At 34.3% G+C, this 21,092-nt stretch overlaps 1 protein-coding gene across 2 annotated transcripts; it reads left to right on the top strand.

Annotated features, from left to right (window-relative positions):
• The first annotated feature begins 291 nt into the window (after positions 1 to 291).
• Positions 292 to 18,469, top strand: LOC114280804 (putative 3,4-dihydroxy-2-butanone kinase). 2 transcript variants are annotated; one of them, XM_028223189.2, is made up of 21 exons: positions 292 to 377; positions 480 to 556; positions 2,929 to 3,002; positions 3,093 to 3,153; positions 3,660 to 3,772; positions 3,892 to 3,939; positions 4,229 to 4,300; positions 4,386 to 4,475; positions 7,419 to 7,592; positions 7,898 to 7,981; positions 10,143 to 10,198; positions 11,330 to 11,460; positions 11,533 to 11,625; positions 11,835 to 11,899; positions 13,733 to 13,876; positions 13,968 to 14,011; positions 15,979 to 16,062; positions 16,256 to 16,329; positions 16,417 to 16,529; positions 16,612 to 16,707; positions 18,056 to 18,469. In XM_028223189.2, the coding sequence occupies exons 2-21, from the start codon at positions 517 to 519 to the stop codon at positions 18,179 to 18,181; spliced, it is 1,782 nt and encodes a 593-aa protein (XP_028078990.2). In that variant the 5' UTR covers positions 292 to 377; positions 480 to 516; the 3' UTR covers positions 18,182 to 18,469. The 2 variants fall into 2 exon arrangements, with proteins under 2 accessions (XP_028078990.2, XP_082765556.1); XM_082909430.1 differs by lacking the exons at positions 292 to 377; positions 480 to 556 and adding an exon at positions 1,107 to 1,152.
• Positions 18,470 to 21,092: the final 2,623 nt, after the last annotated feature.

The following is a 21,092-nucleotide window of genomic DNA, read 5'->3' as shown; positions in this document are numbered from 1 at the left end:
ATAAATCGAGTGTCCTATTAAACATAATTTAAAAATGGGCCGTGCTACATCTCCCTAATTTGGGGAGCCCTAATCCCCCAAAAATTGAGACCAAGGCCAAAAAAATAAAAAATAAAAAAATAATTCAAAACAACGTCGTTTTGAGGATTAGAAAGGACTTTTTTAAGGCTCCAAATCATTTCCCTTTAAAAATATTCATATTTCTGATTTGGGTTTGGTTTTTATTTATTTATTTATTTTTTAAAATTTAAATTTTGTTTTTGTTTTAAATTTTTATTTGTTTTTGGGGGAGTACGGACAAGCAATAATGAACCTTCCCACGGTTTTCACTCTTCAGCAGAAGCTCCGCCGGGTGACTTTCCACCGAAGACACAGCGGTACAGTCCAAACCTCCAACTCTCTCTCTCTCTCTCTCTCTCTCTCTCTCTCAAATCCATAGCTAAGGTTTTGTGATCTATTTCTCTCTGATTGTGGATTAGATTCCTGAGAGTTGTTCATTGCAAGACTTTCATCGACATGACTTTCCAAGGGAAAAAACTCATCAACGACCCTAATGGTATACTCTCTCTCTCTCTCTCTCTCTCTGTCACTTGTTTGCATTGTTTTGTATCATCTGATTCGCCCCGATTCTCGATTTCAATTGTTCTTTTTTGCCTCGATTTCAATGGGGAATGTTACACAATAGATGGATACAAGGGAAGGGGAAACAGTTGTTTTGGTTCTTGGTTTAATCGGCTCAAACAAGTTGTAGGGTAACCCTTTCCCATTCTCATTCCGTGTACACAAATGATCCACGTTCCAATTTAGGATCAACTGTAACACGACCAAGGGTTGACTTGTTTCCCCACCCGAACCGTGTGGTGATGGATTGCATCACTACGTGACTCTTGGGTCTGCCCGCCCTTTCTCACATCTCCTAAGTTACGTTGTTTGTTTAGACATCTTTATTGAGAAAGGGCCTTTTGAACTCAATATTGTAATCCTCTTGGATTCTCTATTGGGACATACCCCTTGAGAAAGGCCCTTTTGAGATAAAGTGTTTGGATGTGAGGAAAACAACATTGTAATCCTCTTGGATTTTTTGTTGGGACATACCCCTTGGTGCTTATACACTCTTCATGATGAGCTTATACTATGTTGATGATTGCATAGGTGATCTCCAGTCAGAAGCATGATAGCCTGGGCTAATCATAGAATGCTGTAAACTCGACACAATTCTAGAGTGTCTTTGCATGAGCATTTGTATGAAGTTGTACTTTTGGTTGGGGTGATGATAGTTAGCCATTTATTTAATTTCACCATCATCATATAATACTAAACTCATAGAGTAGCCTCTCATCAGTTCTCATTGAGGGTTTTGAGACCACCTTGTCTGCTGTTGGACCGTAATAAGCTATTATATCAACATTTTTTTCCCTGTAACCTTGTCCCTATGATCAAGATAGGGGCTCTTTCGTACGTGAGCGTTCCCATTATCTTTGAACTTCAATTCTTTCGAGGTGACATTCCTTTTAAAGTACTGTCTAGAGTGCAGTGTCCCTGGTAGAATGCATCATTGTCTTGTGACAAATGCAATGCTCAGGGATTTTCCTATATTGCTTTTCTGGTATTACTTTCACAGGTGGGAGTGTAAGCTCATCACCTGTAACTCATTCTTGCACCATAACCTTTTATCTCCTCAAGGTTGCATGGATGTAGATTCTTGTCATCATATTGCCTCATTTTCCCTGATTCTGTGGCTTTCAATGTGGTAAAGCGAAACTGCAGAGACTAAACTCTCTCAATTTTTGGGAAATCCATTCCACGACTTGGTGGTTTGATTGTTGACCTGAGGTTCCAAGTTGCTTCATCCATTGGCTCGTGGCAGTCGATGATTTTTATCTTGAAATCGCTTGACATAGTCAAGAATGTCCACCCAAGCTTTTGGGTTTATGGACAAGTGTGAAAGTAGTCACTCAGAAACTTGGAAGAACTTGGAATGGAATTTATTGACCATTTCTAGGATTTAATAGAGTTTGGGGCTAGGTTCATGAACCAACTGTAAGGATGCTTAGTGAGAAAACTTTCCTTGGGCGAAGCGAAGGGGGTGATAAGCAACATAAACACCTAGCATCTCAATAAATTGAACTTCATGTTCTTGGGCTCTATTCAAGATTGAGGTACTCAAGGAAATTACCCCTCATTATCCTCGATGGTTATTGCACCATAATGCTTTTGGTGCCAAAGTTGAGGACTTTTCTTCTTGTTTTTGTTGGGTTGTAATTTTCCATAGCTCAAGGGTGCCCTTTACACTAAATTCATCCTCCAACCATTTTTTTTTTTATGTGAGGTCCCTTGCTAGGTTGCAAGGACTTGTCGCTGACTTATTTGGCCTCCCTCCTCATAATTCATCCTGAATATCGATTCCTTTTTATGACTTCCAAGGATATTATAAGATATCCGAGATAAGTTTTGTATGATTACTTGTTACTGTGCGCGTTGAGTCTTTCATTTGCTTTCTGACTAAACTTCAGGAAATGTACTAATAAATTATTATTCTCTTATTTTCTCAATTTTTTTTGTTACTGTGCACGTTGAGTCTTTCATTTGCTTTCTGACTAAACTTCAGGAAATGTAGTAATAAATTATTGTTCTCTTATTTTCTCAATTTTTTTGAACACAGGTGAGCCATGTTTTTTTTAGCTTATGAGAATTTTAGGAAATTGAAATGAAACTACAAATTTGAAAATTACCAGATAAAAGATTAAATTCCAATCTGACAAAAGTAGAATTTTTCGCTTTTGGTAAACTTTATATAGCATTAAACCTGACATTCAGCAATTTATTTTCTTTTCTTTTACTCTATGCTCTCAGAATTCTGACAGACTTTTCATTTGAGGTCTTTGTAGCATTGTGAAGCTGAATTAGATTTTGTTACTATTTTTACAGATGTGGTGATCGAGTTCATTGAGGGTCTTGTGGAAACTTATCCTGGCTTGCAGTATTTGGATGGTTTTCCAGAGGTGATTTAATATTTCAAATTTGTCTTTTTTGCATTTGGTAATTTGCTTTATGTGCGTTAATGGTGACATCTTCCGGTTATGTGAATATAGGTTAAGGTTGTGTTACGTGCCGATGTTTCAAGTACATACGACAAAGTTGCAGTTATATCAGGTTTGAGACCCTGTGAAGTTCTCAGTAAATTTTTTTGGATTCTTCTTATATATTGGAATTTAAAATGTTTCTTTAAGTTGACAATTATGTTTTTTTTCTTCTTCTCTTGTTAAGTTGTGCCAGTCTTCTGTCTTCATGCATTTGGCATATAAGTTGGATACGTTAAACTACTTGATCTACTTGTCAAATTTGCATTTGGACAAAAATGCGATAGAATTTTAGGTTGCTTGTAGTGTTATAAATTTGATATGTATACTTTACTACTGTTTTAGAAATCATTTTGTATTACTCAAAGAAGGCTCTTTTGCCATTTTGTCATTCCTTTTTCACTACATGAGAGCAGAATGTTACACTCATGCAATGATCTTCTTGTTCTCTTCAACTAGTTATGAAATTATGTTCCCATGAACTCTTACCTAGTTAACGGACGTGCACTGGAATTCAAATTCTTGAATCTTGTGGTGCCCATTACAATAGCCCTAAATATGGACAATTGTGTTATACAGGTGGAGGGAGTGGTCATGAGCCCGCTCATGCTGGATTTGTGGGGGAAGGGATGCTGACAGCAGCTATCTGTGGGGATGTTTTTGCCTCTCCACCTGTTGGTTCAATTCTAGCTGTATGATTTCTTCTTACCAAATCTAATAACCTAAAATGATACCAATAGTTAAATCACCATGCTTGTGTCTCGTTCATTCCTCCTTTATATGACCAGAAGTTGACTTTACTCAATTTTAGGGCATACGAGCTGTAACTGGTCCCATGGGATGCCTCCTCATTGTCACGGTAATAGCATCCAAATAAGTTATATGAATTATTATTTCCTTTTTGATTGAAACCAGTTATTTGGATTACATAGTGATGTTTTTGTGAGAATGACTTCTGTTTGATTAAGAAAGATAATAGTGAAGATGGTATTTTAGCAAAATAAATACATGACACCATATGGAAAAAGTTGCCAGTTTGCTGGTTTTCTTTGCAAGAAATATGATCTGATTTCAATTAAGTGTTTATAAAAATATTGAGCAGTTAAGCTGGTATTTACCGATTTATTATGTCTTTGTTTGTGTGACAGAATTATACTGGTGATCGGTTAAATTTTGGTTTGGCTGCTGAGCAAGCAAAGTCTGAAGGTTACAAAGTAGAGGTATTTATTTATGAAACAAATGTCTTTCCAAATATACATACAATGAGTTTTAATAAATGTACTAAGTTATGTATGCTGCTTGTAGATGGTGATTGTTGGCGATGATTGTGCTTTACCACCACCTCGAGGCATAGTTGGACGAAGAGGTTTGGCTGGGACTATTCTTGTTAATAAGGTTTGATCTCTCTTTCTCTCTCAATGTTGTCGAATGAACTTACAAATTGATTGAAGAGGTAAATTAGTGTTATTAAAGGTGCACCTAGGCGTGTGCCTAGGCCCAAGTCCCATCCAAGCCAAAGGTTTGCGGCTTGCAGTGTTCCAGGCCAGGCAACTTCGATAAGTTGTGCTTAAGGCATGCGACTGGCCAAGGAGCAGAAAAGCCCAAGGCCTACGCCTTGAGGGCTTTTTTTTATTGTTGCTTTGATTGGTTTTGTTCAAAATTTGACCATTGATTAACATGGTGCAACTATAAAAGATCCCTACTCGTAAGTACACATACCAATACATTGGGCATTCAGCCACAAATCAACAATATAAGTAAAATTAGTCCTAATTCCTAATCTCCGAAGAACACTTTGTTGCTGCCTGCTTTCGTTATCCAGTCCAGCAGCTCCAAAAATTCTTCTTCATGTTGCTATCTTCTTCTTCTTCTTCTTCTTCTTCTTCTTCTTTTCTTCTTACATTTCTCTCTCATTCCTTTCTCTTCTTTTCTTCTCTACATTGTTGTCTTCTCCACTTCTCTTCTCTACGTTTCTTCTTAAATTATTTTCTTATATTAAATTACATATTTTTTCACGTACAAGGTGTGCCTCACTTCGGTAAAGCCCGCGCCTTGCACCTAGGCCCCAAGAGACCTTGGCGCCTCAGTGCGCCTATCGCCTTTAATAATATTGAGGTAAATATAGATTCATTAAAAACCTAAGTATCCAACTCATAAGAAATTAGGAAGAAACTTGAAAATATAATATAACAAAAGATAAATCAACATTTCATTGCAAATATACAAAATAAGACAAGCCTTTTTTTTTCCCTTCTCCACATTTGGCTCAGATTGCTTTGATTTTGGGTGAGCCCACAATATGTATCTTTTTTTATACCACATGAAACGTACAATTCTGATATATATATAGATATATCTATATATATACTACGCATCCATATGCAAGTGGGTTCAACATTTCATTGCAAATATACGAAATAATACAAGTTTTGTTTTATTATGTTTATTTTTCTCTACAATCGGGTCTGATTGCTTTGATTCTAGGTGAGCCTAGTCCACGATATTTATTTTTCATACAATACGAAACGTACGATGCTAACAACATTGGTCTTTCTCTCTCTCTCTCTCTATATATATATATATATGTTATGCATCCATATGCAAGTGGCTTCTTACATGCACAAGCTCTAGCACTTTTTCTTGTTTGTTGCACTTTTACCGGTTTTTCATTTTCCCCTTCTTCCAAACAGTATGCTTAACTAGTCATCTAATTTTAGGTGAGCATTAGTTAAAATTTCAATTTAGAAGATATATTGGTGAATCAAAAAACTAAGGTGCTTTCATTTAGATATGATTTCGGAAAATTATTAAATAAAAAAAAATCAAGCAAATATGATGAACTTAGGAATCACTCCATGATCAAAATTTGGTCTCACACCATTTATCAAAAAAAAAAAAGAAAGAAAGAAAGGTCTCACACCAGAATTAGAACTCAAATTTCTTTCAACAACCACTCAAAATGGTTATGGCTCTGTTTGGAACGATTTCCAAACGTTGATTCTACTCCCACATTTGAATATGATGTTTGGATAGGTATGTGGAACTAATTTTCCACTACTCAGCAGAAAACTCTGTCTGAGGCACGATTTTCAAAATTTTTTGTTTTTTATATTTGGCCTAACCGGTCGTCTCACCGGTCATCCGGCCGGTTGACCAGAATAGTGCAAATTTTTTTTTTATTTTTTGCAATTGATATGTTAATTTTTATATATTCGAAAAAAATATTTTCTGAATTTTTAAAATTTTTTTGTGTGCTTTAATAGAATTTTGAGTTGTATGTTTGGTTATGAGTTATAAGTTTTTGTATCAAATAGCATATGTCACATCAAAAATTCCCCACTCAATTCAAAACTCTTTTATCAAACAAATTTTCCACACTCAAATCATAATTCCAAAACTCACAAACTTAAAATACAACTCCTACTCTCAAATCATATTTACAAGGTCTATCAAGCGCAACCTATAATTCTCTCTTGTATAGTGGAGGCTTTATAGAAGTAGTCAGTTCGAACAAATAAACTAAGAGGTAGTGGCCAATTCAAACTAGTAGTTTAGAGGTAGTATTCAATTTGAGCAAGTAACTGGCTTTGCTTAGTAGCAAAGGAACTACTTTTCCATTTAGGCGAAGGAAAGGCTAGATGGGCCTTTGGTTTTTGAGTTAAGCGTTATGATTTGTAGTTACATTATGATTTGTTTAATGTTATCCTAGAAATGAGAATACACGAAATGATGCAAACATTACATATCTAATACATATAATTTGTTTACTATATGATCGTTTCAATAATTTTGACAATTTTGATAAAAGTTAAATTCTATAGTTTTTATCATTTTTTTGTTCTTCAAACATACATTGAGGTAAGAAGAAAGGAGATGCTTAAAATTTGCACCCTTTATTTGTGGCCAACCATAGTGGCAACCTATAACTAGCAAATTTTATTTTTATTTTTTAAATTCAAAAGCATGTTGAGAATTTACTAGAATCCGAAACTTAACATCTTCAAATTGATCAAACTGTCAAGCATGCCAGCCTAGGGGTTTGAATACGCCTAGCATCTGTCTGTCTAACAGGAGCATGAAGGTTATTGTGAAAATGGTAGTTGATGGTGTGTTATTTGGTGGTATGAGCTAATTAACCATGACATTGCATCTTTTTTCTAATTAAAATTTTCCAGTAATGCCCCAAACTATTGAGGGTTTATGTAATCTTTTTCATCTCTCATGATGCTTGATGCCTTGGTAAATTTTGCTTTGTTCAAGAAGCAACTAATCAATTTTCTTTCTTCATATGTGTTTTTATCATTTACCTCATCATCTTTATCGATTTGTGAAAAGCAGGTTGTCGGAGCTGCTGCTGCTTCTGGCCTCTCACTTGCCGATGTTGCTGCAGAAGCAAAACGTGCATCTGAAATTGTCGGAACAATGGGTGTTGCACTATCTGTTTGCACACTGCCTGGTGAGGTTACATCAGACCGTTTGGGCCCTGGAAAGATGGAGCTTGGTCTTGGAATTGTAAGTAAAACTCCATGAACCACATTGTCCTAATTTTTTTGAAGTTATATAAGTAGATTGTTTTTGATGCCCTATATGGTAGGTACCTGCTTATTACTTGAATGGCACTGTCTTCTAACAGGCTTGTGCTTCCTTATTCTCTTATTTCATTCTTGTTTTTGTTTTTGTTTTTTTAATAAATATGTGGCTACAATAGGTTGGGGCTCCAAATTCCTCATTTACGACTTTAGTTTTTGGTTACAATTTTGCATAGCTGTCTGACTGAATTTTTTTTCTTTTATTTGTCATTTTCTTTTCATTTTCAGCATGGCGAACCAGGCGCTGCTGTGGCTGACATTCAGTCTGTGGATAATGTGGTTTCTCATGTTCTTAAGCAAATACTGTCACCAGTATGGCACTATGGGTGTAGATTTTATGCTTATCTTTAATTCACTTCTATCTCTTGGTTATTGTTCATGTCCTTTCTGTGTGCGAAGCAGAGAGGCTCTTATTTGTCTCTCTTTTTTTTTTTAATTTTTATTTTTATTATGGCTTTGAGGGATCAAATCACAAATTTAAAAAATGTGGAGATTTAGATATTAGAATTTAGAACTAGAAAAGTCCCTGATGTTATCAAATAATATTTTTTGGGAAGACAGCGGTAATCTTTTTGGTTTAATATTTTCCTAATTGCTGTTGTGTGGGGATTTCAGTGTCATTAGGGTATTGTCAGAAAAGTTAAGTGGGACTAGACTCTAGACTAGTGTCATAAGAAGTATGAGAAATTTTAATGCCTTTATCAGGGGTTATGATTTAATTGATCTTCCTTCATTGAATGCCAATTTTACTTGTTCTAACTTTTAGGAAAATTTGATTTGTAATAGACTGGATAAATTTCTATTTTCTTTAGGATTTGAGGAAATATTTGCAAATTATAAGACGGGTGGTACCTCCCAGTGTGTTGTCTGATGCCCCTGATGATCATTGTCTAGTGGTTTTGGAAAGTTGTTCATTTAAGTAGGAATGAACTCCCGTTAGATTTGAGAATATGCGGTTAGATCATCCTTTGTTTTTGAGAGATTTTAGGAAGTGCTGGGAATAATGTATAGTTTGTAGGTGGGAGGGTGTCAAATTTATGTAGAAATTTAGAATGGTTAAGATAAAGCTCAAAAAATAGAAAAAGGAATTTTTGGAGATTGGCGATAGGCTAGAGGCTTATGGAGAGTTGGGTGAGATGCTTAGACGGAAATGTCAAGATTGAAAATTTGGTATGAGAAAGTAGTATGCGGGGAAACCATTTTTTTGAGCCATGGGTCTAAGATAAAGTGGTTGAAAGAAAAGAAAAGTTATTCCAAATTGTTTCATAAGTGGCAAATGGGAAGAGGGAAAAAAAAGCTCATTAAGAAATTGGAATTAGATTTTGGTAGTGTTGTGGAGAGAGAAGATTAAATTATTAATGAAGTTTTTCTTTTAATTCAAAATTATATTCTTCTGGTGGGCTTGTTAGACTAGGGATTGAGGGTCTTGAGTGATTTCCAATTAACCTTGAAAAGCCATTCGAGGAGTTGGAAATTAAAGAGGACTTTTTGTAAGGAAAACCACTGGCTATTTTCCAAGAATGTTGGCAGATTGGTCAAGGGAGATTTGACAAAAGTTTTTGTGGAGTTTTCCGAGAGTAGGATTGTTAATGGTTGTATCAATGTTTCTTTTATTTGCTTGATCCCTAAAAGGGAGAACTATATGAAAATTAGAGATTTTAGACCTATTAGTTTGCTTACTTGTATAAAATTTTGGCTGAAGTTTTATATAGAAAATTGAAAGTAGTATTGGGTGATACTATTTCTCTTATTTTGGGAGCTTTTGTTGAAACCCGCAAAATTTTGGATTTAGTTTTCAGTGCTAATATGAGGCGGTAGAGGAATATACGAATCGTGATCTGAAAATAACTATACTTAGGCCCCGTTTGGGGACTTACTTTTTTAGCCAATTAGCCAAAAAATTATTAAATTAGCCAAAAAGCCAACAACTCATACTAAAAAGTCAAAGATTCTCTTTTTCTCTCTACTTTTTGCACATCTTTTCGTAATTAGCCAAAAAGTCATCCCAAACATACAAGTTTTTTTTACCTACCTTTTTAGCCAAATAACCAAAAAGTTACTAAATTAGCCTGTTCCCAAACGAGGCCTTAAGGTTGATTTTGAGAAAGCCTATGACCACGTGAATTGGGGATTTTTGGATTTTTTTTTTTTTTTCGGAAAATGAAAGAGGCGGATGCATAGGTGTCTCATTTCTTTGAACCTTTCAATTGTTGTTAATGGAAAGGTTCGAAAATTATCTAACAGAAGATGTGTGTGTGAAAATCATGTAATCTTAAAGAACTGGGAATTTCATCATGTGAAGATTGTTTCCTCTTTGCTGTTGTTAGATGGATGCTTGTGAAGTTGATTCTTTCTTGTTTTAATTCCTATAGTGTTTGCAAAAAAAAATATTCTGCGGAGACATGATTCGTGGTTTATTTATTACATGTCAATTTTAAATTTCATTATTAACTTTGTTGTATCACATTTTCAGGAAACTAACTATGTTCCAATTACACGAGGGAGTAGAGTGGTGCTCATGATTAATGGGTATGTGCACATATATCTTTTCCCTAGACTGTAATGTAACCGAATTGAGTTATGAATACCCCATAAAATTATGTGGTTACTCAGTTTAGTTCTAGTTGGTCCCCTTATAAAAATGCTAATTGCTGAGAAATTCCCTTCTACTCCAATTTAAGTTTTAATCCTCACTGAAGGTTGCTGATCTGGGAATAAAACTTAGCTTTTGAAATGAGGACAGGATGCAATTAACTGTGCTATTAAGTTTTATAAATAAATAAAAAGAAATGCACCTTTTTATGTAATGCTTATAGATTTTACTTTATGTATAATGAAGTTCTATTCTTCACATCTTTCTAATTTGTTGCTAGGCTAAAAGATTTTGGGAGAAATTTCCCTTCACCTCATGTTCTGGTTTTACTTCCTTTGGGAAGTTCTGAGATACATAATTTGGTCAATGTTTCAGCAAATATTTACTTATGGAAAAAAAAAAAAAGGGTTCAAAGAAAGTATGAAGTGGAATGATTTTATGGTGATACAGCAAGAGCTGTAGAGTGCTACTTTGCCATGCTAATATAATTGTTGAGACTTTTGTATTGCAAACATCTCAAGTGCAAAATGTTGTGAAGTGGTAAATATTTGATGAATTCGAGGTTGAACCACAAGGATCGGTGTATTTCAATGCAAATCCGAGCAAGGAAGAAAAATAAAGAAATAGATTGTTAGTTATTGTTGGATGAATTCCAAGAGTTTGAACAACCAAAAACAAATTTCGTGAAAACAATATTGAAAAGGCACTACTGCATCAAGGATCTCCCATCAATGTCTCTTTTGTAGTATTGCTAATTCAACTTTTATAACTCAATTGAGAAATACACAAAGGGTACTTCCAATCGGACGATTAAAAATATTGATTGCTTAAAAATCACAACAATGGATCAATTATTTTGATTGATTGATCTCACAATAAAACCTAGTTATTTGATTCGTAGGGAATTTCAGTCATGTTCATAAGCTTCCGTTTTGTTGACCTCTATTATGTGTAACCTTTCTAAGGCCATTTGTAGTCTGAGGTCTCTAGGGGTGAGGTCACCATACCACAGAAGGTTTTTTCGCCCTTAGATAGGACGTGATGTTTGTTATGTAATTGTATTGTAGGTTAGGTGCAACCCCTGTAATGGAACTGATGATTGCTGCTGGAAAAGCAGTTCCTAGGTTGCAGCTGGAACATGGGCTTGCTGTTGATAGAGTGTATACAGGATCATTTATGACTTCTCTTGATATGGCAGGTTCGTGGAGTTTGCTAGCTCTCTTTGGCTATCAAATGAAATATATTTTTCTCAGTTTTTCTTCGTGGGCAGGATTTTCAATATCTATCATGATGGCAGATCAAGGAATTTTGCAACGTTTGGATGCTGCAACCAAGGCTCCATATTGGCCTGTTGGTGTTGATGGTTTGTGGTTGTGTTGAAATATGTTCTTTTTTAAACCCCTTCTCCTAGGGTCTTGAGTGACCCTCCAAAGGCATTGGCCTTGCAAACTTTTTACCTATATAATATATTGCATGGTGGTTTAAATTGAATTATTTCCTTACGTATAGTTTTTTTTCCCCTCGCTCTCCTTTCAATTGGTCATTTAACTCAGGAATTACATTTCTTTACAGGTAATCACCCGCCAGCCAAGATTCCTGTTCCAATTCCACCTCATCATTCAACAAAGAGTGATGAGGTATGTTGAATAGGAAATATTTAATTCTGAGGGATTTGATCTTGAAATAGCTGCATTCTGTGAGAAGATATTTACTCATACTGCAGGGTTTTTCAGTAAATTTTTTTTGGGGGGTTTACTTATACTATGAATTGCTTTTCAGTTAGGCGGTATCTTCGTCGTAAACGTGTCATTTATGTCATCTTCCCCTTTTTCCTGTAAGAGGAAGTCAACTGACATAAATTAAATATTTTAGAAGCACTATCTTTCACGACCAAACCCCACCCAGGAGTTAGAGCTGAGACCAACTAGTAATCGAGGCTACCTAAGGCCTGACCATAATCCAATAATGCAAGAAATCTAATTTAAGAATATGGAGAACCAAAATATAAACATAAATAAGAGCAGAAGTCAAATGATCCTGTGGCTGAGCATGTGCCTAGTTCGTCATCTATCCGATGCACAACCATGGCTGAGCATGTGCCTAATTCATCTTCCATCTGATGTACAACCCTGTATTGCCCTTCCCATACATACACTACATTCAAGCCATTATAAATAAGCTATACCATAAATTACATTAATGTATAAAATTACATGATTAATTGATTTAAAATTACATTTATAGGCTATGCCATTTCTGTAAATGGGTATTGGGTTGAAGTCATTATCTCATACCACCTTATAAGTTTTGATTTCTTTCTTCTTATGCTTCTCTTCTCTTCTTTTTGACCTTCAATCTTAAAGTAAACAAACGTGTTGCCACTTGCATAAATTACACGAGGGAATTTTGGAGAGGGAGCAATGTATTCCTGAGATTGTTTGTCAAATAACTTGCTCTCTAAAAATTGAGATTTGGAAAAGGGTAAATTATGCTAACCTCCCTTAGGGTGTGGGAAAAATACGACAAACCCTATAAGTTTGATATAATTATATTGTTGGTCATATGGGTAATGACTTTGTCATCTCTTATACACTGAAATATATGTTTTACCCTTATTTATTCTTGTGTCCACACACCATCTACATTAGTTTTGTTTGCTTTACTCTTACTAAAAGGGTGGTTAGTGTAATTATGTCAAACTTGTGGAGTTTATTGTATTTTTTTTAACCGTAGGGGAGGTCATTATAATGTACCCTTTGAAAAAAGATGAGAATGATCAGACTTGCTGAAATTTAGTGAGCTTTGATTAGTCAAAAGAGACTTTGATTTTAGACTAATATCACATTGATATATTCTCAGGCTCACATTAGCTTCAATTAATCTGATATGTTATGAATAGAAGATAAAAAACACAAATATGGAAACATATTTCTATTGTAATTCATTTGAAACTACTCTGAATGAATCTTGCATGTGTAATTTGTCTATCAAAGAGAGAAACAAAACATTTACGAAAGTGATATAAGTGACTTCGTCATTTACACCACTCACAATACCAATGTTCTTGTGGGTGTAATATTCTTTTTCTTTTTTTTTTTCTTTTTTTTTTCTTTTGGCTAAGAAGAGGGATGGGATTGGTGCTTAGTGGAAGGAGAAATCGTTTAATAATAATGACATCTTCTTTGCACATTAGTATTGATTTATATCATTAACATGTATAGTGAAGAAAACAATTTTATATACACTGCTGATGGCATGGACAAGACAACCTGATACACTATTACTAACAGTTTCCAAGTGCCAAAATAATTTTATTAGTCTTTTGAAGTGCACATGTTTCAAACTTTGGAACACAATGAGCTGTACAGTGAACATCAATGATGACTTTCCATAATGGTAAAAGCAAATATTGTTTTTGTGCGTTGTCTTGTGACTTATAGTTGTTCACCTCTGTTTCTGCTTTGGATTAGTCATTGAGTAGCCCACAGCAGCTAAATCAACAAGGCCGTATTCTTGAGGCTGCTATTGAAGCAGCAGCAAGTGCAGTCATCAATCTCAGGGACAGTTTAAATGAATGGGACAGCAAAGTAGGCGATGGCGACTGTGGGTCAACCGTAAGTCTCTTAATTACACTGTATGGTTGTCTCCTGTCCTTGTTGATGCATGGTAGGCTGCATGCTGTGTCTAATTCATCGCGTCTTACAGATGTTTAAAGGTGCAACAGCTATTCATGAAGACATGAAGAAGCAGTAAGTTTCATCGGTTTTAATTATTCATATAATTTTTAATGTTGGTGATTTTTCTTTAATCAAAGAAATTAATCCATTTACATTGGAACAGGAATTATGTACATAAGACATTTTTTGTGTACCTGCATTCGAATTACTATAATTACTTTAGTCAAATCTGTTGAGATCATTTTCCCGTTTTAATAAAATTTTGTTGTTATTCAAAAAAAAAAATTCTGTTGAGATCATCAGGGATGTAATCATAGAGTAGTCTCAAAACTGCTTGACCAAGAATTAAAATATAATTAAATTAAGAAAGTAATTTATGAGTTGTGATACCCGTGCCGTTGTTGCACAATCATAGTTTTCTTAATGAGATTTGTTTAATTCTTTTTCAGAGCTCTCAAGCTTGCCTTTTACATAATACCCTTGATAAAACCTTTGTGAAGAATCTTTCAAGTTATATACAGTTTAATATTGCAGACTTCATATTTTAACGATTAAATTGACTTCAAACAATTTATGATTTTTTTAATGTTTTTTAATCTGCTTGATTTTGTTACATAAAGGGTGGGCATATGGATTATATACAAACCAAATATTTGTAGTGATTGGCTCTGAAAATTATTTTTCCTTTCTCTTATCTTCTAATTTTCAGTATATCTATAAAAACTATTAAATTTGTCGAAGTGTTGTACTTGTTAAGTGTTGACTGAAAAACTACAGGCTTGGGAGATGCTGGCCTTGTTTGGTTTGTATCTAGAGATACAACTTTCGAGAAAAAATCTTAAAAATTTGTTTGGTTAAAAATTTTTGAAAAAAAAAAAATTCAAAATTACTTTTCTCTTTACTACATATCAATCAATCATTTTTTTCTCTCTTCCCTCTCTTTCTCTCACATCCTGTACATCAATCAAGTACTTTTTCTCTCACACCCATCTATTCAGCTACAAAAATAATAAATAAATAAATCATCCCAAACTCCAAAATTATTCTCAAAACATATAACCAAACAAATTTTAAAATTTTGTAAACTCTTTCTAAAAAATTATTTGTCAAAATTGTTTCACAAATACAAACCAAACATGGCCGCTATCTTTTATTTATAGTTCATTTTATATCTTGCTGATCCCAGCAGTTGGGATAATGCTTGTTCAGTAGATTGTCAAGTAATTAAGAAGGTGGCTTTTGACTTCATCGATCTTACAGATTTAATCTTTCCATCCTTAGTGTGATGGTTGGTGTATGCTCATCAATTCAACCCAAAGAAAAAAAAAAAAAGGAAAAAGATTATCTGGAATTTGTAATTTAAACTTCTGACTGAGAAGTAAGAAGTTGATGCTTAAACTTTAGGGCTTGAAGTATTGGTGAAAGCATCTTGACTTCCTGTGAGTCTAACTCGCGCCCATTAAGTTTTTTCATTGTTTGGTATCCCTTGTATTAAACTGTTTATGTCCTACCAAAATGTGCATTGAAATAGTATTTGAAAATGTAGATGGGTGGAAGGTTTTTGTTGGTGTCATGTTACGATGGATAATTGCATTTGATACAATTCAATTTCTGATTTCCTGCTGCAACACTAAGCTGAATAAGTATCATTTAGACATGGCTGATTTCATTCAGGAGAAGGTATTCAAGTTGCTGCTTTTCCATGGTTACTTAATTGTGCTAGTGTTGGTATTTTCTGGAGTTTCAAGCAAGGTTTACTTGGAACTGAATACATGCTTCTGTGTTGTCAAATATAATAATAGTCATTCCGCATTGCTTTTTTTTTTCTTCTTTCCAGAACACTTTTATAGGAGTCCACTTAACTTCCTTGTTTTTTTGTCTTTTTAATATATATATTTTTAATGCTTTTGTTTTCATTTCTGTTCTTTTCACTGTTGATTGTGCAATAGCTTTGTTGATGCTTTACACTGATCATCACTCCCAAGGAAAGTCATAGACATATGGGGGCTAATCTTCATTGCTTAATTTCTGTTTTCCAGTTATCCTCTGAATGATGCTGCAGAAACAGTGAACGAGATTGCATCTTCTATCAGCAGAGTCATGGGAGGAACAAGCGGAATCATGTATGAAGTATTCCCTGCCTTTTAACTTGCAGCCTTAAAGTTCATGTCTTTGATAGTTTGGTCATTTTAGTTAGTCCTAATTTTGTGCATTTTCAAAGCCATGCCTTTTAGCTTGTGGCCATACAGTTCATCTCTTTGATAGTTTGGTCATTTTAGTTAGTCCTAATTTTGTGCATTTATGCCTTTGAAACAGTTATGATATATTCTGTAAGGCTGCATATGCATGGTTGAAGGCAAATAGCCACTCAGTTGTTACACCATTGCAATGTAAGATGATTTCAGATGCAAAAGTCCCTAAACTTGTTCGCGTTAATGGAATGACTATTTGGTTACTTAATGACCCTTTTGGTATAGGGGCTGATGCACTTGAAGCTGCCATTGCTGCAGTCAGTAAATATGGAGGGGCTTCTGCAGGTTATCGCACATTGTTAGATGCCCTCATTCCAGCATCGGCAGTTCTTAAAGAGGTCACCATTAATGGTTAACATTTTTTCTATTTTTATTTGATTTCCTTTTGTTTAGCTACTGATATATTTATTTCACAAACAGCGTTTAAGTGCTGGGGATGATCCTGTCAATGCTTTTGTTCTCTCATCTGAAGCAGCATTGGCTGGAGCTGAGTCCACTAAACACATGCAGGCACAAGTGAGATTCTAGTTGATCCTTTTCCCTTTCAATTTATAATCCGTTGTAGTTTGTTCTTCTTACTTCCTATGAACATCATTACTTCAAGAAATGAGAGTTGCCGTAGAACACTGTGGTAGTCTCTGTGCTTTTCTTGATAGACAGAGAAATTAAAGACACATTTCCACTACTAGAATTAGGAAAGATTTTCTTGGATGTGATAGTCTAAAGCAAGATGCATTTTCAAAATGACAATGGTGAAGGTGTAGCTAATCAGATGGACCAAAAGAAAAGGTTATTTCAAGAAAATTGAAAATATCATACTAGAAACCTGTTCTTGTAGCTGTGTTCCCCCATGTCTATGTCGTGTACTTTTAAGAATGTGTTTGTTTGTGACCATTCCTCGTAGACATGGAGTTATAGGAGCTTTTGAGTTGTAAAACAATTCAGTCTAATTTCATTTGTTTTCGCTACTTATTTTTTATGCATTATATTGCTTTGGCATTCTATGGACCATCTAATGATATGGAGTTCAGGAACCTTGTGAGGCTTGAAGAATAGTGCTCATAATTTATCATGGTTTCTAGTGTAACAAGCATTTCTAAAGGAAATGGAGAAATTTGGTGGCTATGCATTCTTTTCATCGTATTTCAGGGCAGTCCCTAGCAGCAATCCAGGATTAAAAAGTTATTTGCAGAGTCATATATTGAGGACAGTTTAATCTTATGTTGTATAGTATCTCTTAGGAACTTTTATATGCTCTCCGTTGTATATCATTATCATTCAATCCTTTAAAGAAAAATTATCAAGACACATCTATTACTTGAGGGAAATCAGCAGGTTGAGTTCAGAAATTCTCTAGTCTCGAAGACCGTCCCTCTGAATTTGTTGTGTGAAGTCCACTATAAGTAAATCGATAAACACTACATTTCACTGCATTGATTGACAAGTGTAGAAACAGTGAATCACTTTTACGGCCTTTCTTATCCTTCTATGCATCATTATTGAATCATGTGCAATTTAACTTAAATACAATTGCTCCTTTTAGGCACTTGATTTTGATTATTGTTAAAATTGTATTGGTTGTTTCTGCCCACCAATGAATCTTGCAGTGATCAATATTTCTCGTAACAAACATGAAAAAGAAATAAGGAAACATGTATGCAGGAAGAATTATCATGGACCGGAAATCTCAGCTATATGCATTATTAGCTTTGTCAGTTTAATGCTGATCGGTTTGTACCTCGTGCAGTGCATTGCAGATTTTTGTTAGTCTATTAAACTAATTTTTCTGAATAATGTCATTGTTCAAAAGTTAATGCACTTGTTTACATGTTATACATGGAGGTCTGATCAGTTGGCTTTGTAGGCTGGGCGTTCGGCATATGTCTCTGGAGATATTCTTGCGTCAGTTCCAGACCCGGGTGCCATGGCTGCAGCTTCGTGGTATAGAGCAGCAGCCTTAGCTGTGAAGGACAAGTACCAGTCTTCATAAGCATATATATGGGCTCCAAACTACCAACCAAGTAAAAACATGTTCATAACATATACCTTTCTAACCATTCTAGAGCTTTCCGCTTATGCGCTATGCACAATGCTGAGAGAGTGAGGTTCATCAATACATGTCGAAATTTCATTTTAGTGGAGTGCAACACATCTAAAAATCTATGCGCTTTCTGTCGTCGTAATTTTTGTTATAAATTTGATTCTTGAGGACTTGTGTTGAATCATATGCGGATAAAAATCATGGTGATACAATATAGTCGAGAGTAATGTTTATTTATTTCTCAAATCTTTTTTTTTTGGAGTAAATAGTTATAGAGGATTATGCTCCTTTGCACATAGTCCTTTTTTTTACTCCTCTTTTGCATTGGTGCACATCTCTATGTGAGGGGTTATGGGTATAGTATTTGGGGTCACCCTGTTGCATTAGTGGACCTCATAACCCAATAATAGTATGGCATGAAAAAATATTAGATAGTATTGGACATCATTTACATGGTATTTTTGATAAATGAAAAATTACAAAACATGAGACCTTGGCTTTATTGGGTTTTTTTTTTTTTTTTTTTAAAACTCTTTTACCCAAAAAATTGGTTGTTAAACGGTGCCAAAATCACAAAAGATTGACACTAGGGAGAGAATTTGCACCATTACTAATATTAGAGAGATTTAAAATTTTTCAATAACATAATCGGAATTGGATCTTAGTTGGGTCTTAAATGAATTAGTAAAAATATTTTAGGGATTTAAAATTCCATTGAGCATAGACTAAGATGAGATTATATTCAATTACCTTTTGACGTACAACTTCCATTGACAAAAATCTCTAGTTTGATTTTGGTAGCGTAAAGTATCATCTTGTCAATTGGCTCGATTTTAGAAGTTAGTGTGCTTGTTTGGTAGAGTTTTTTTTCAATTTATTTTAACTTTTAGCTTAATTTAAATTATTTTATTGTGTTTGGTATATCTTAATAATATAGATTATAATTTTTTGTAAGTCAAAAATTAATTTTTTCTTGAAGTGGCTATGGGGGTGTTTCAGAGATTCAACTTAAGTGGTAAGCTGGGAAGGGAGGGACAAAATTACTTAAAATCCCCTCATCAACTTCAACTACTACCAAAAATCCACATATAAAAGAGCTATACTGAACATTGTTCACTTCTTCGGAGAGAGAACTTGAGAGGCGATTTTCGGCATGATTTTCGGCGGCAATTTCCAATGGCGTGAACCAGAACTAGCTCTCTTTCTCTCTCTCTTACGATCTCTTCTTTCACTCATTTACGAACCAATCATAACTCTACTTTCATCAAAAACCCTAATTTTCCAAACCCAATTCAATTATCGTTCAACAGATACACCCATTCTAATCACCCAATCAATGACCAAGAAGAAGAATCAAAGGATGATGGAACCATAAATGAGTTCTTGTCTCGATTTGTGTGGATAATGCGTGGTAAACTCTCTGAAATCTACACTGACTGTGACAAAAAGACAATTGATGGAATGCTTTTAATCATTGTTGAGAAGGCTGTATTAGAAATGGAAAAGGGTGGCTTGAACAAATGCTTGGATCAGTTGTGGCAACCCCATCCCATGATGATTTCAGTGAGGATCTTTAGAAAACAATTTGGGAGATTAGCAATGAGGTATTGGATGACATGAACAAGGCTAGGAAGAAGGGGAAAATGAAAAGGTTTCTTCAATTTGAGGAAGTTAAGGAAATGTGTAGATTTGCAGGTGAAGTGGGTATTCGTGGGGATTGACCTTCCGCCATCTCGATCTTAATCCCTCATCGTGATCGATCTGTGCCTTCATCGTCGTGTCTCATCTCCCATCGCGATCGATGGAGAAGTGATCTCGGTAAAGCTCTTTTTTCGGTGAACCAAAGCGCTCTCTCTCTCTCTCTCTCTCTCTCTCTCACCGGCGTTGTTCCGTGTCTGCGATGGAACGACGGCAAGGGATGAGAGGAGAAAAATGGGTTGCCGGAGCATTTGCCTTTGTTGGAGAACAACGGCGGCTAGGGTTTTTAGTGTTTCTCTAATAATAATAATAATAATAATAATAATAAAGCATTTTAAGCCATTAATGAAATAAATTTTATAGTAATTGATACTAATTAATAATTTTAGTATTAATTGATACTAATTAAGCCATTAATTGATAATAAATAAAAATGAATATAAAAAAATAATATGTTATGAAATCACAACATTAATATAAATACATGAATATAATTAATGTGTAAGAAGAGAAGAACAAAAAAGAAAATAAAATAAAATGAAGAAAAAGAAGAAAAAAAAATTAAGAGAATAAAAGAAAAATAAAGAAATAACTTGCACAATTTATTTCACAATTAATATTGATATAAATTGCACAATTGCACAATTTATTTCAATTAATATTGATATAAATTTATTTCAATTAAATAACTTCTATTAAAAGAATAACAATTGATATATTATTAATTGTAATGAAAAAAAATTAATAAAAACATAATCACAATTTTTTTTAAAAAAATTAAAATTGAAGAAAAAATGAAGAATGTACCAAATTAAGTACTAATTATATCAACTTTCATTAATGAAATAATTTTTTCAAAATTTAAAGCGAAGAAAATGACAAAATTACAATTTTTTTGTTTATAAGGGCAAAAATGACAATTATACAGTAAACAACTATTTTACAGCTTATTTACCAAACACTACTCTGCTGCTTAAATTCATAATCCTATGGCTGCATCAAACAGGTTACCAACTTATGTCATAATCTATAATCACTTTTCTCCATCTCTATCAAACAGGGCTAGTGTTGGTTAAAAAAAATTATTTTTAATTGATTTGGTAAATTAATTTCTCATCAAAAAGTTTAATTCAATCGTTTTAAAAAGCTATTAAAAAGTAAG

This window comes from Camellia sinensis, chromosome 15, assembly GCF_055761805.1.
Source record: "Camellia sinensis isolate YWXY chromosome 15, ASM5576180v1, whole genome shotgun sequence".
Classification (NCBI taxonomy): domain Eukaryota; kingdom Viridiplantae; phylum Streptophyta; class Magnoliopsida; order Ericales; family Theaceae; genus Camellia; species Camellia sinensis.
Note: the sequence above shows the minus strand (reverse complement) of the source record. Positions and strands in the feature narration are given on the sequence as shown.

Coding starts and splice junctions, on each gene's coding strand:
- LOC114280804 (XM_028223189.2), top strand. CDS start 517: ATGACTTTCCAAGGGAAAAAACTCATCAACGACCCTAATG. Junction 7,982..10,142: donor TTAAGCAAATACTGTCACCA/GTATGGCACTAT, acceptor TCACATTTTCAG/GAAACTAACTATGTTCCAAT. Junction 16,063..16,255: donor GGAGGAACAAGCGGAATCAT/GTATGAAGTATT, acceptor CCTTTGAAACAG/TTATGATATATTCTGTAAGG.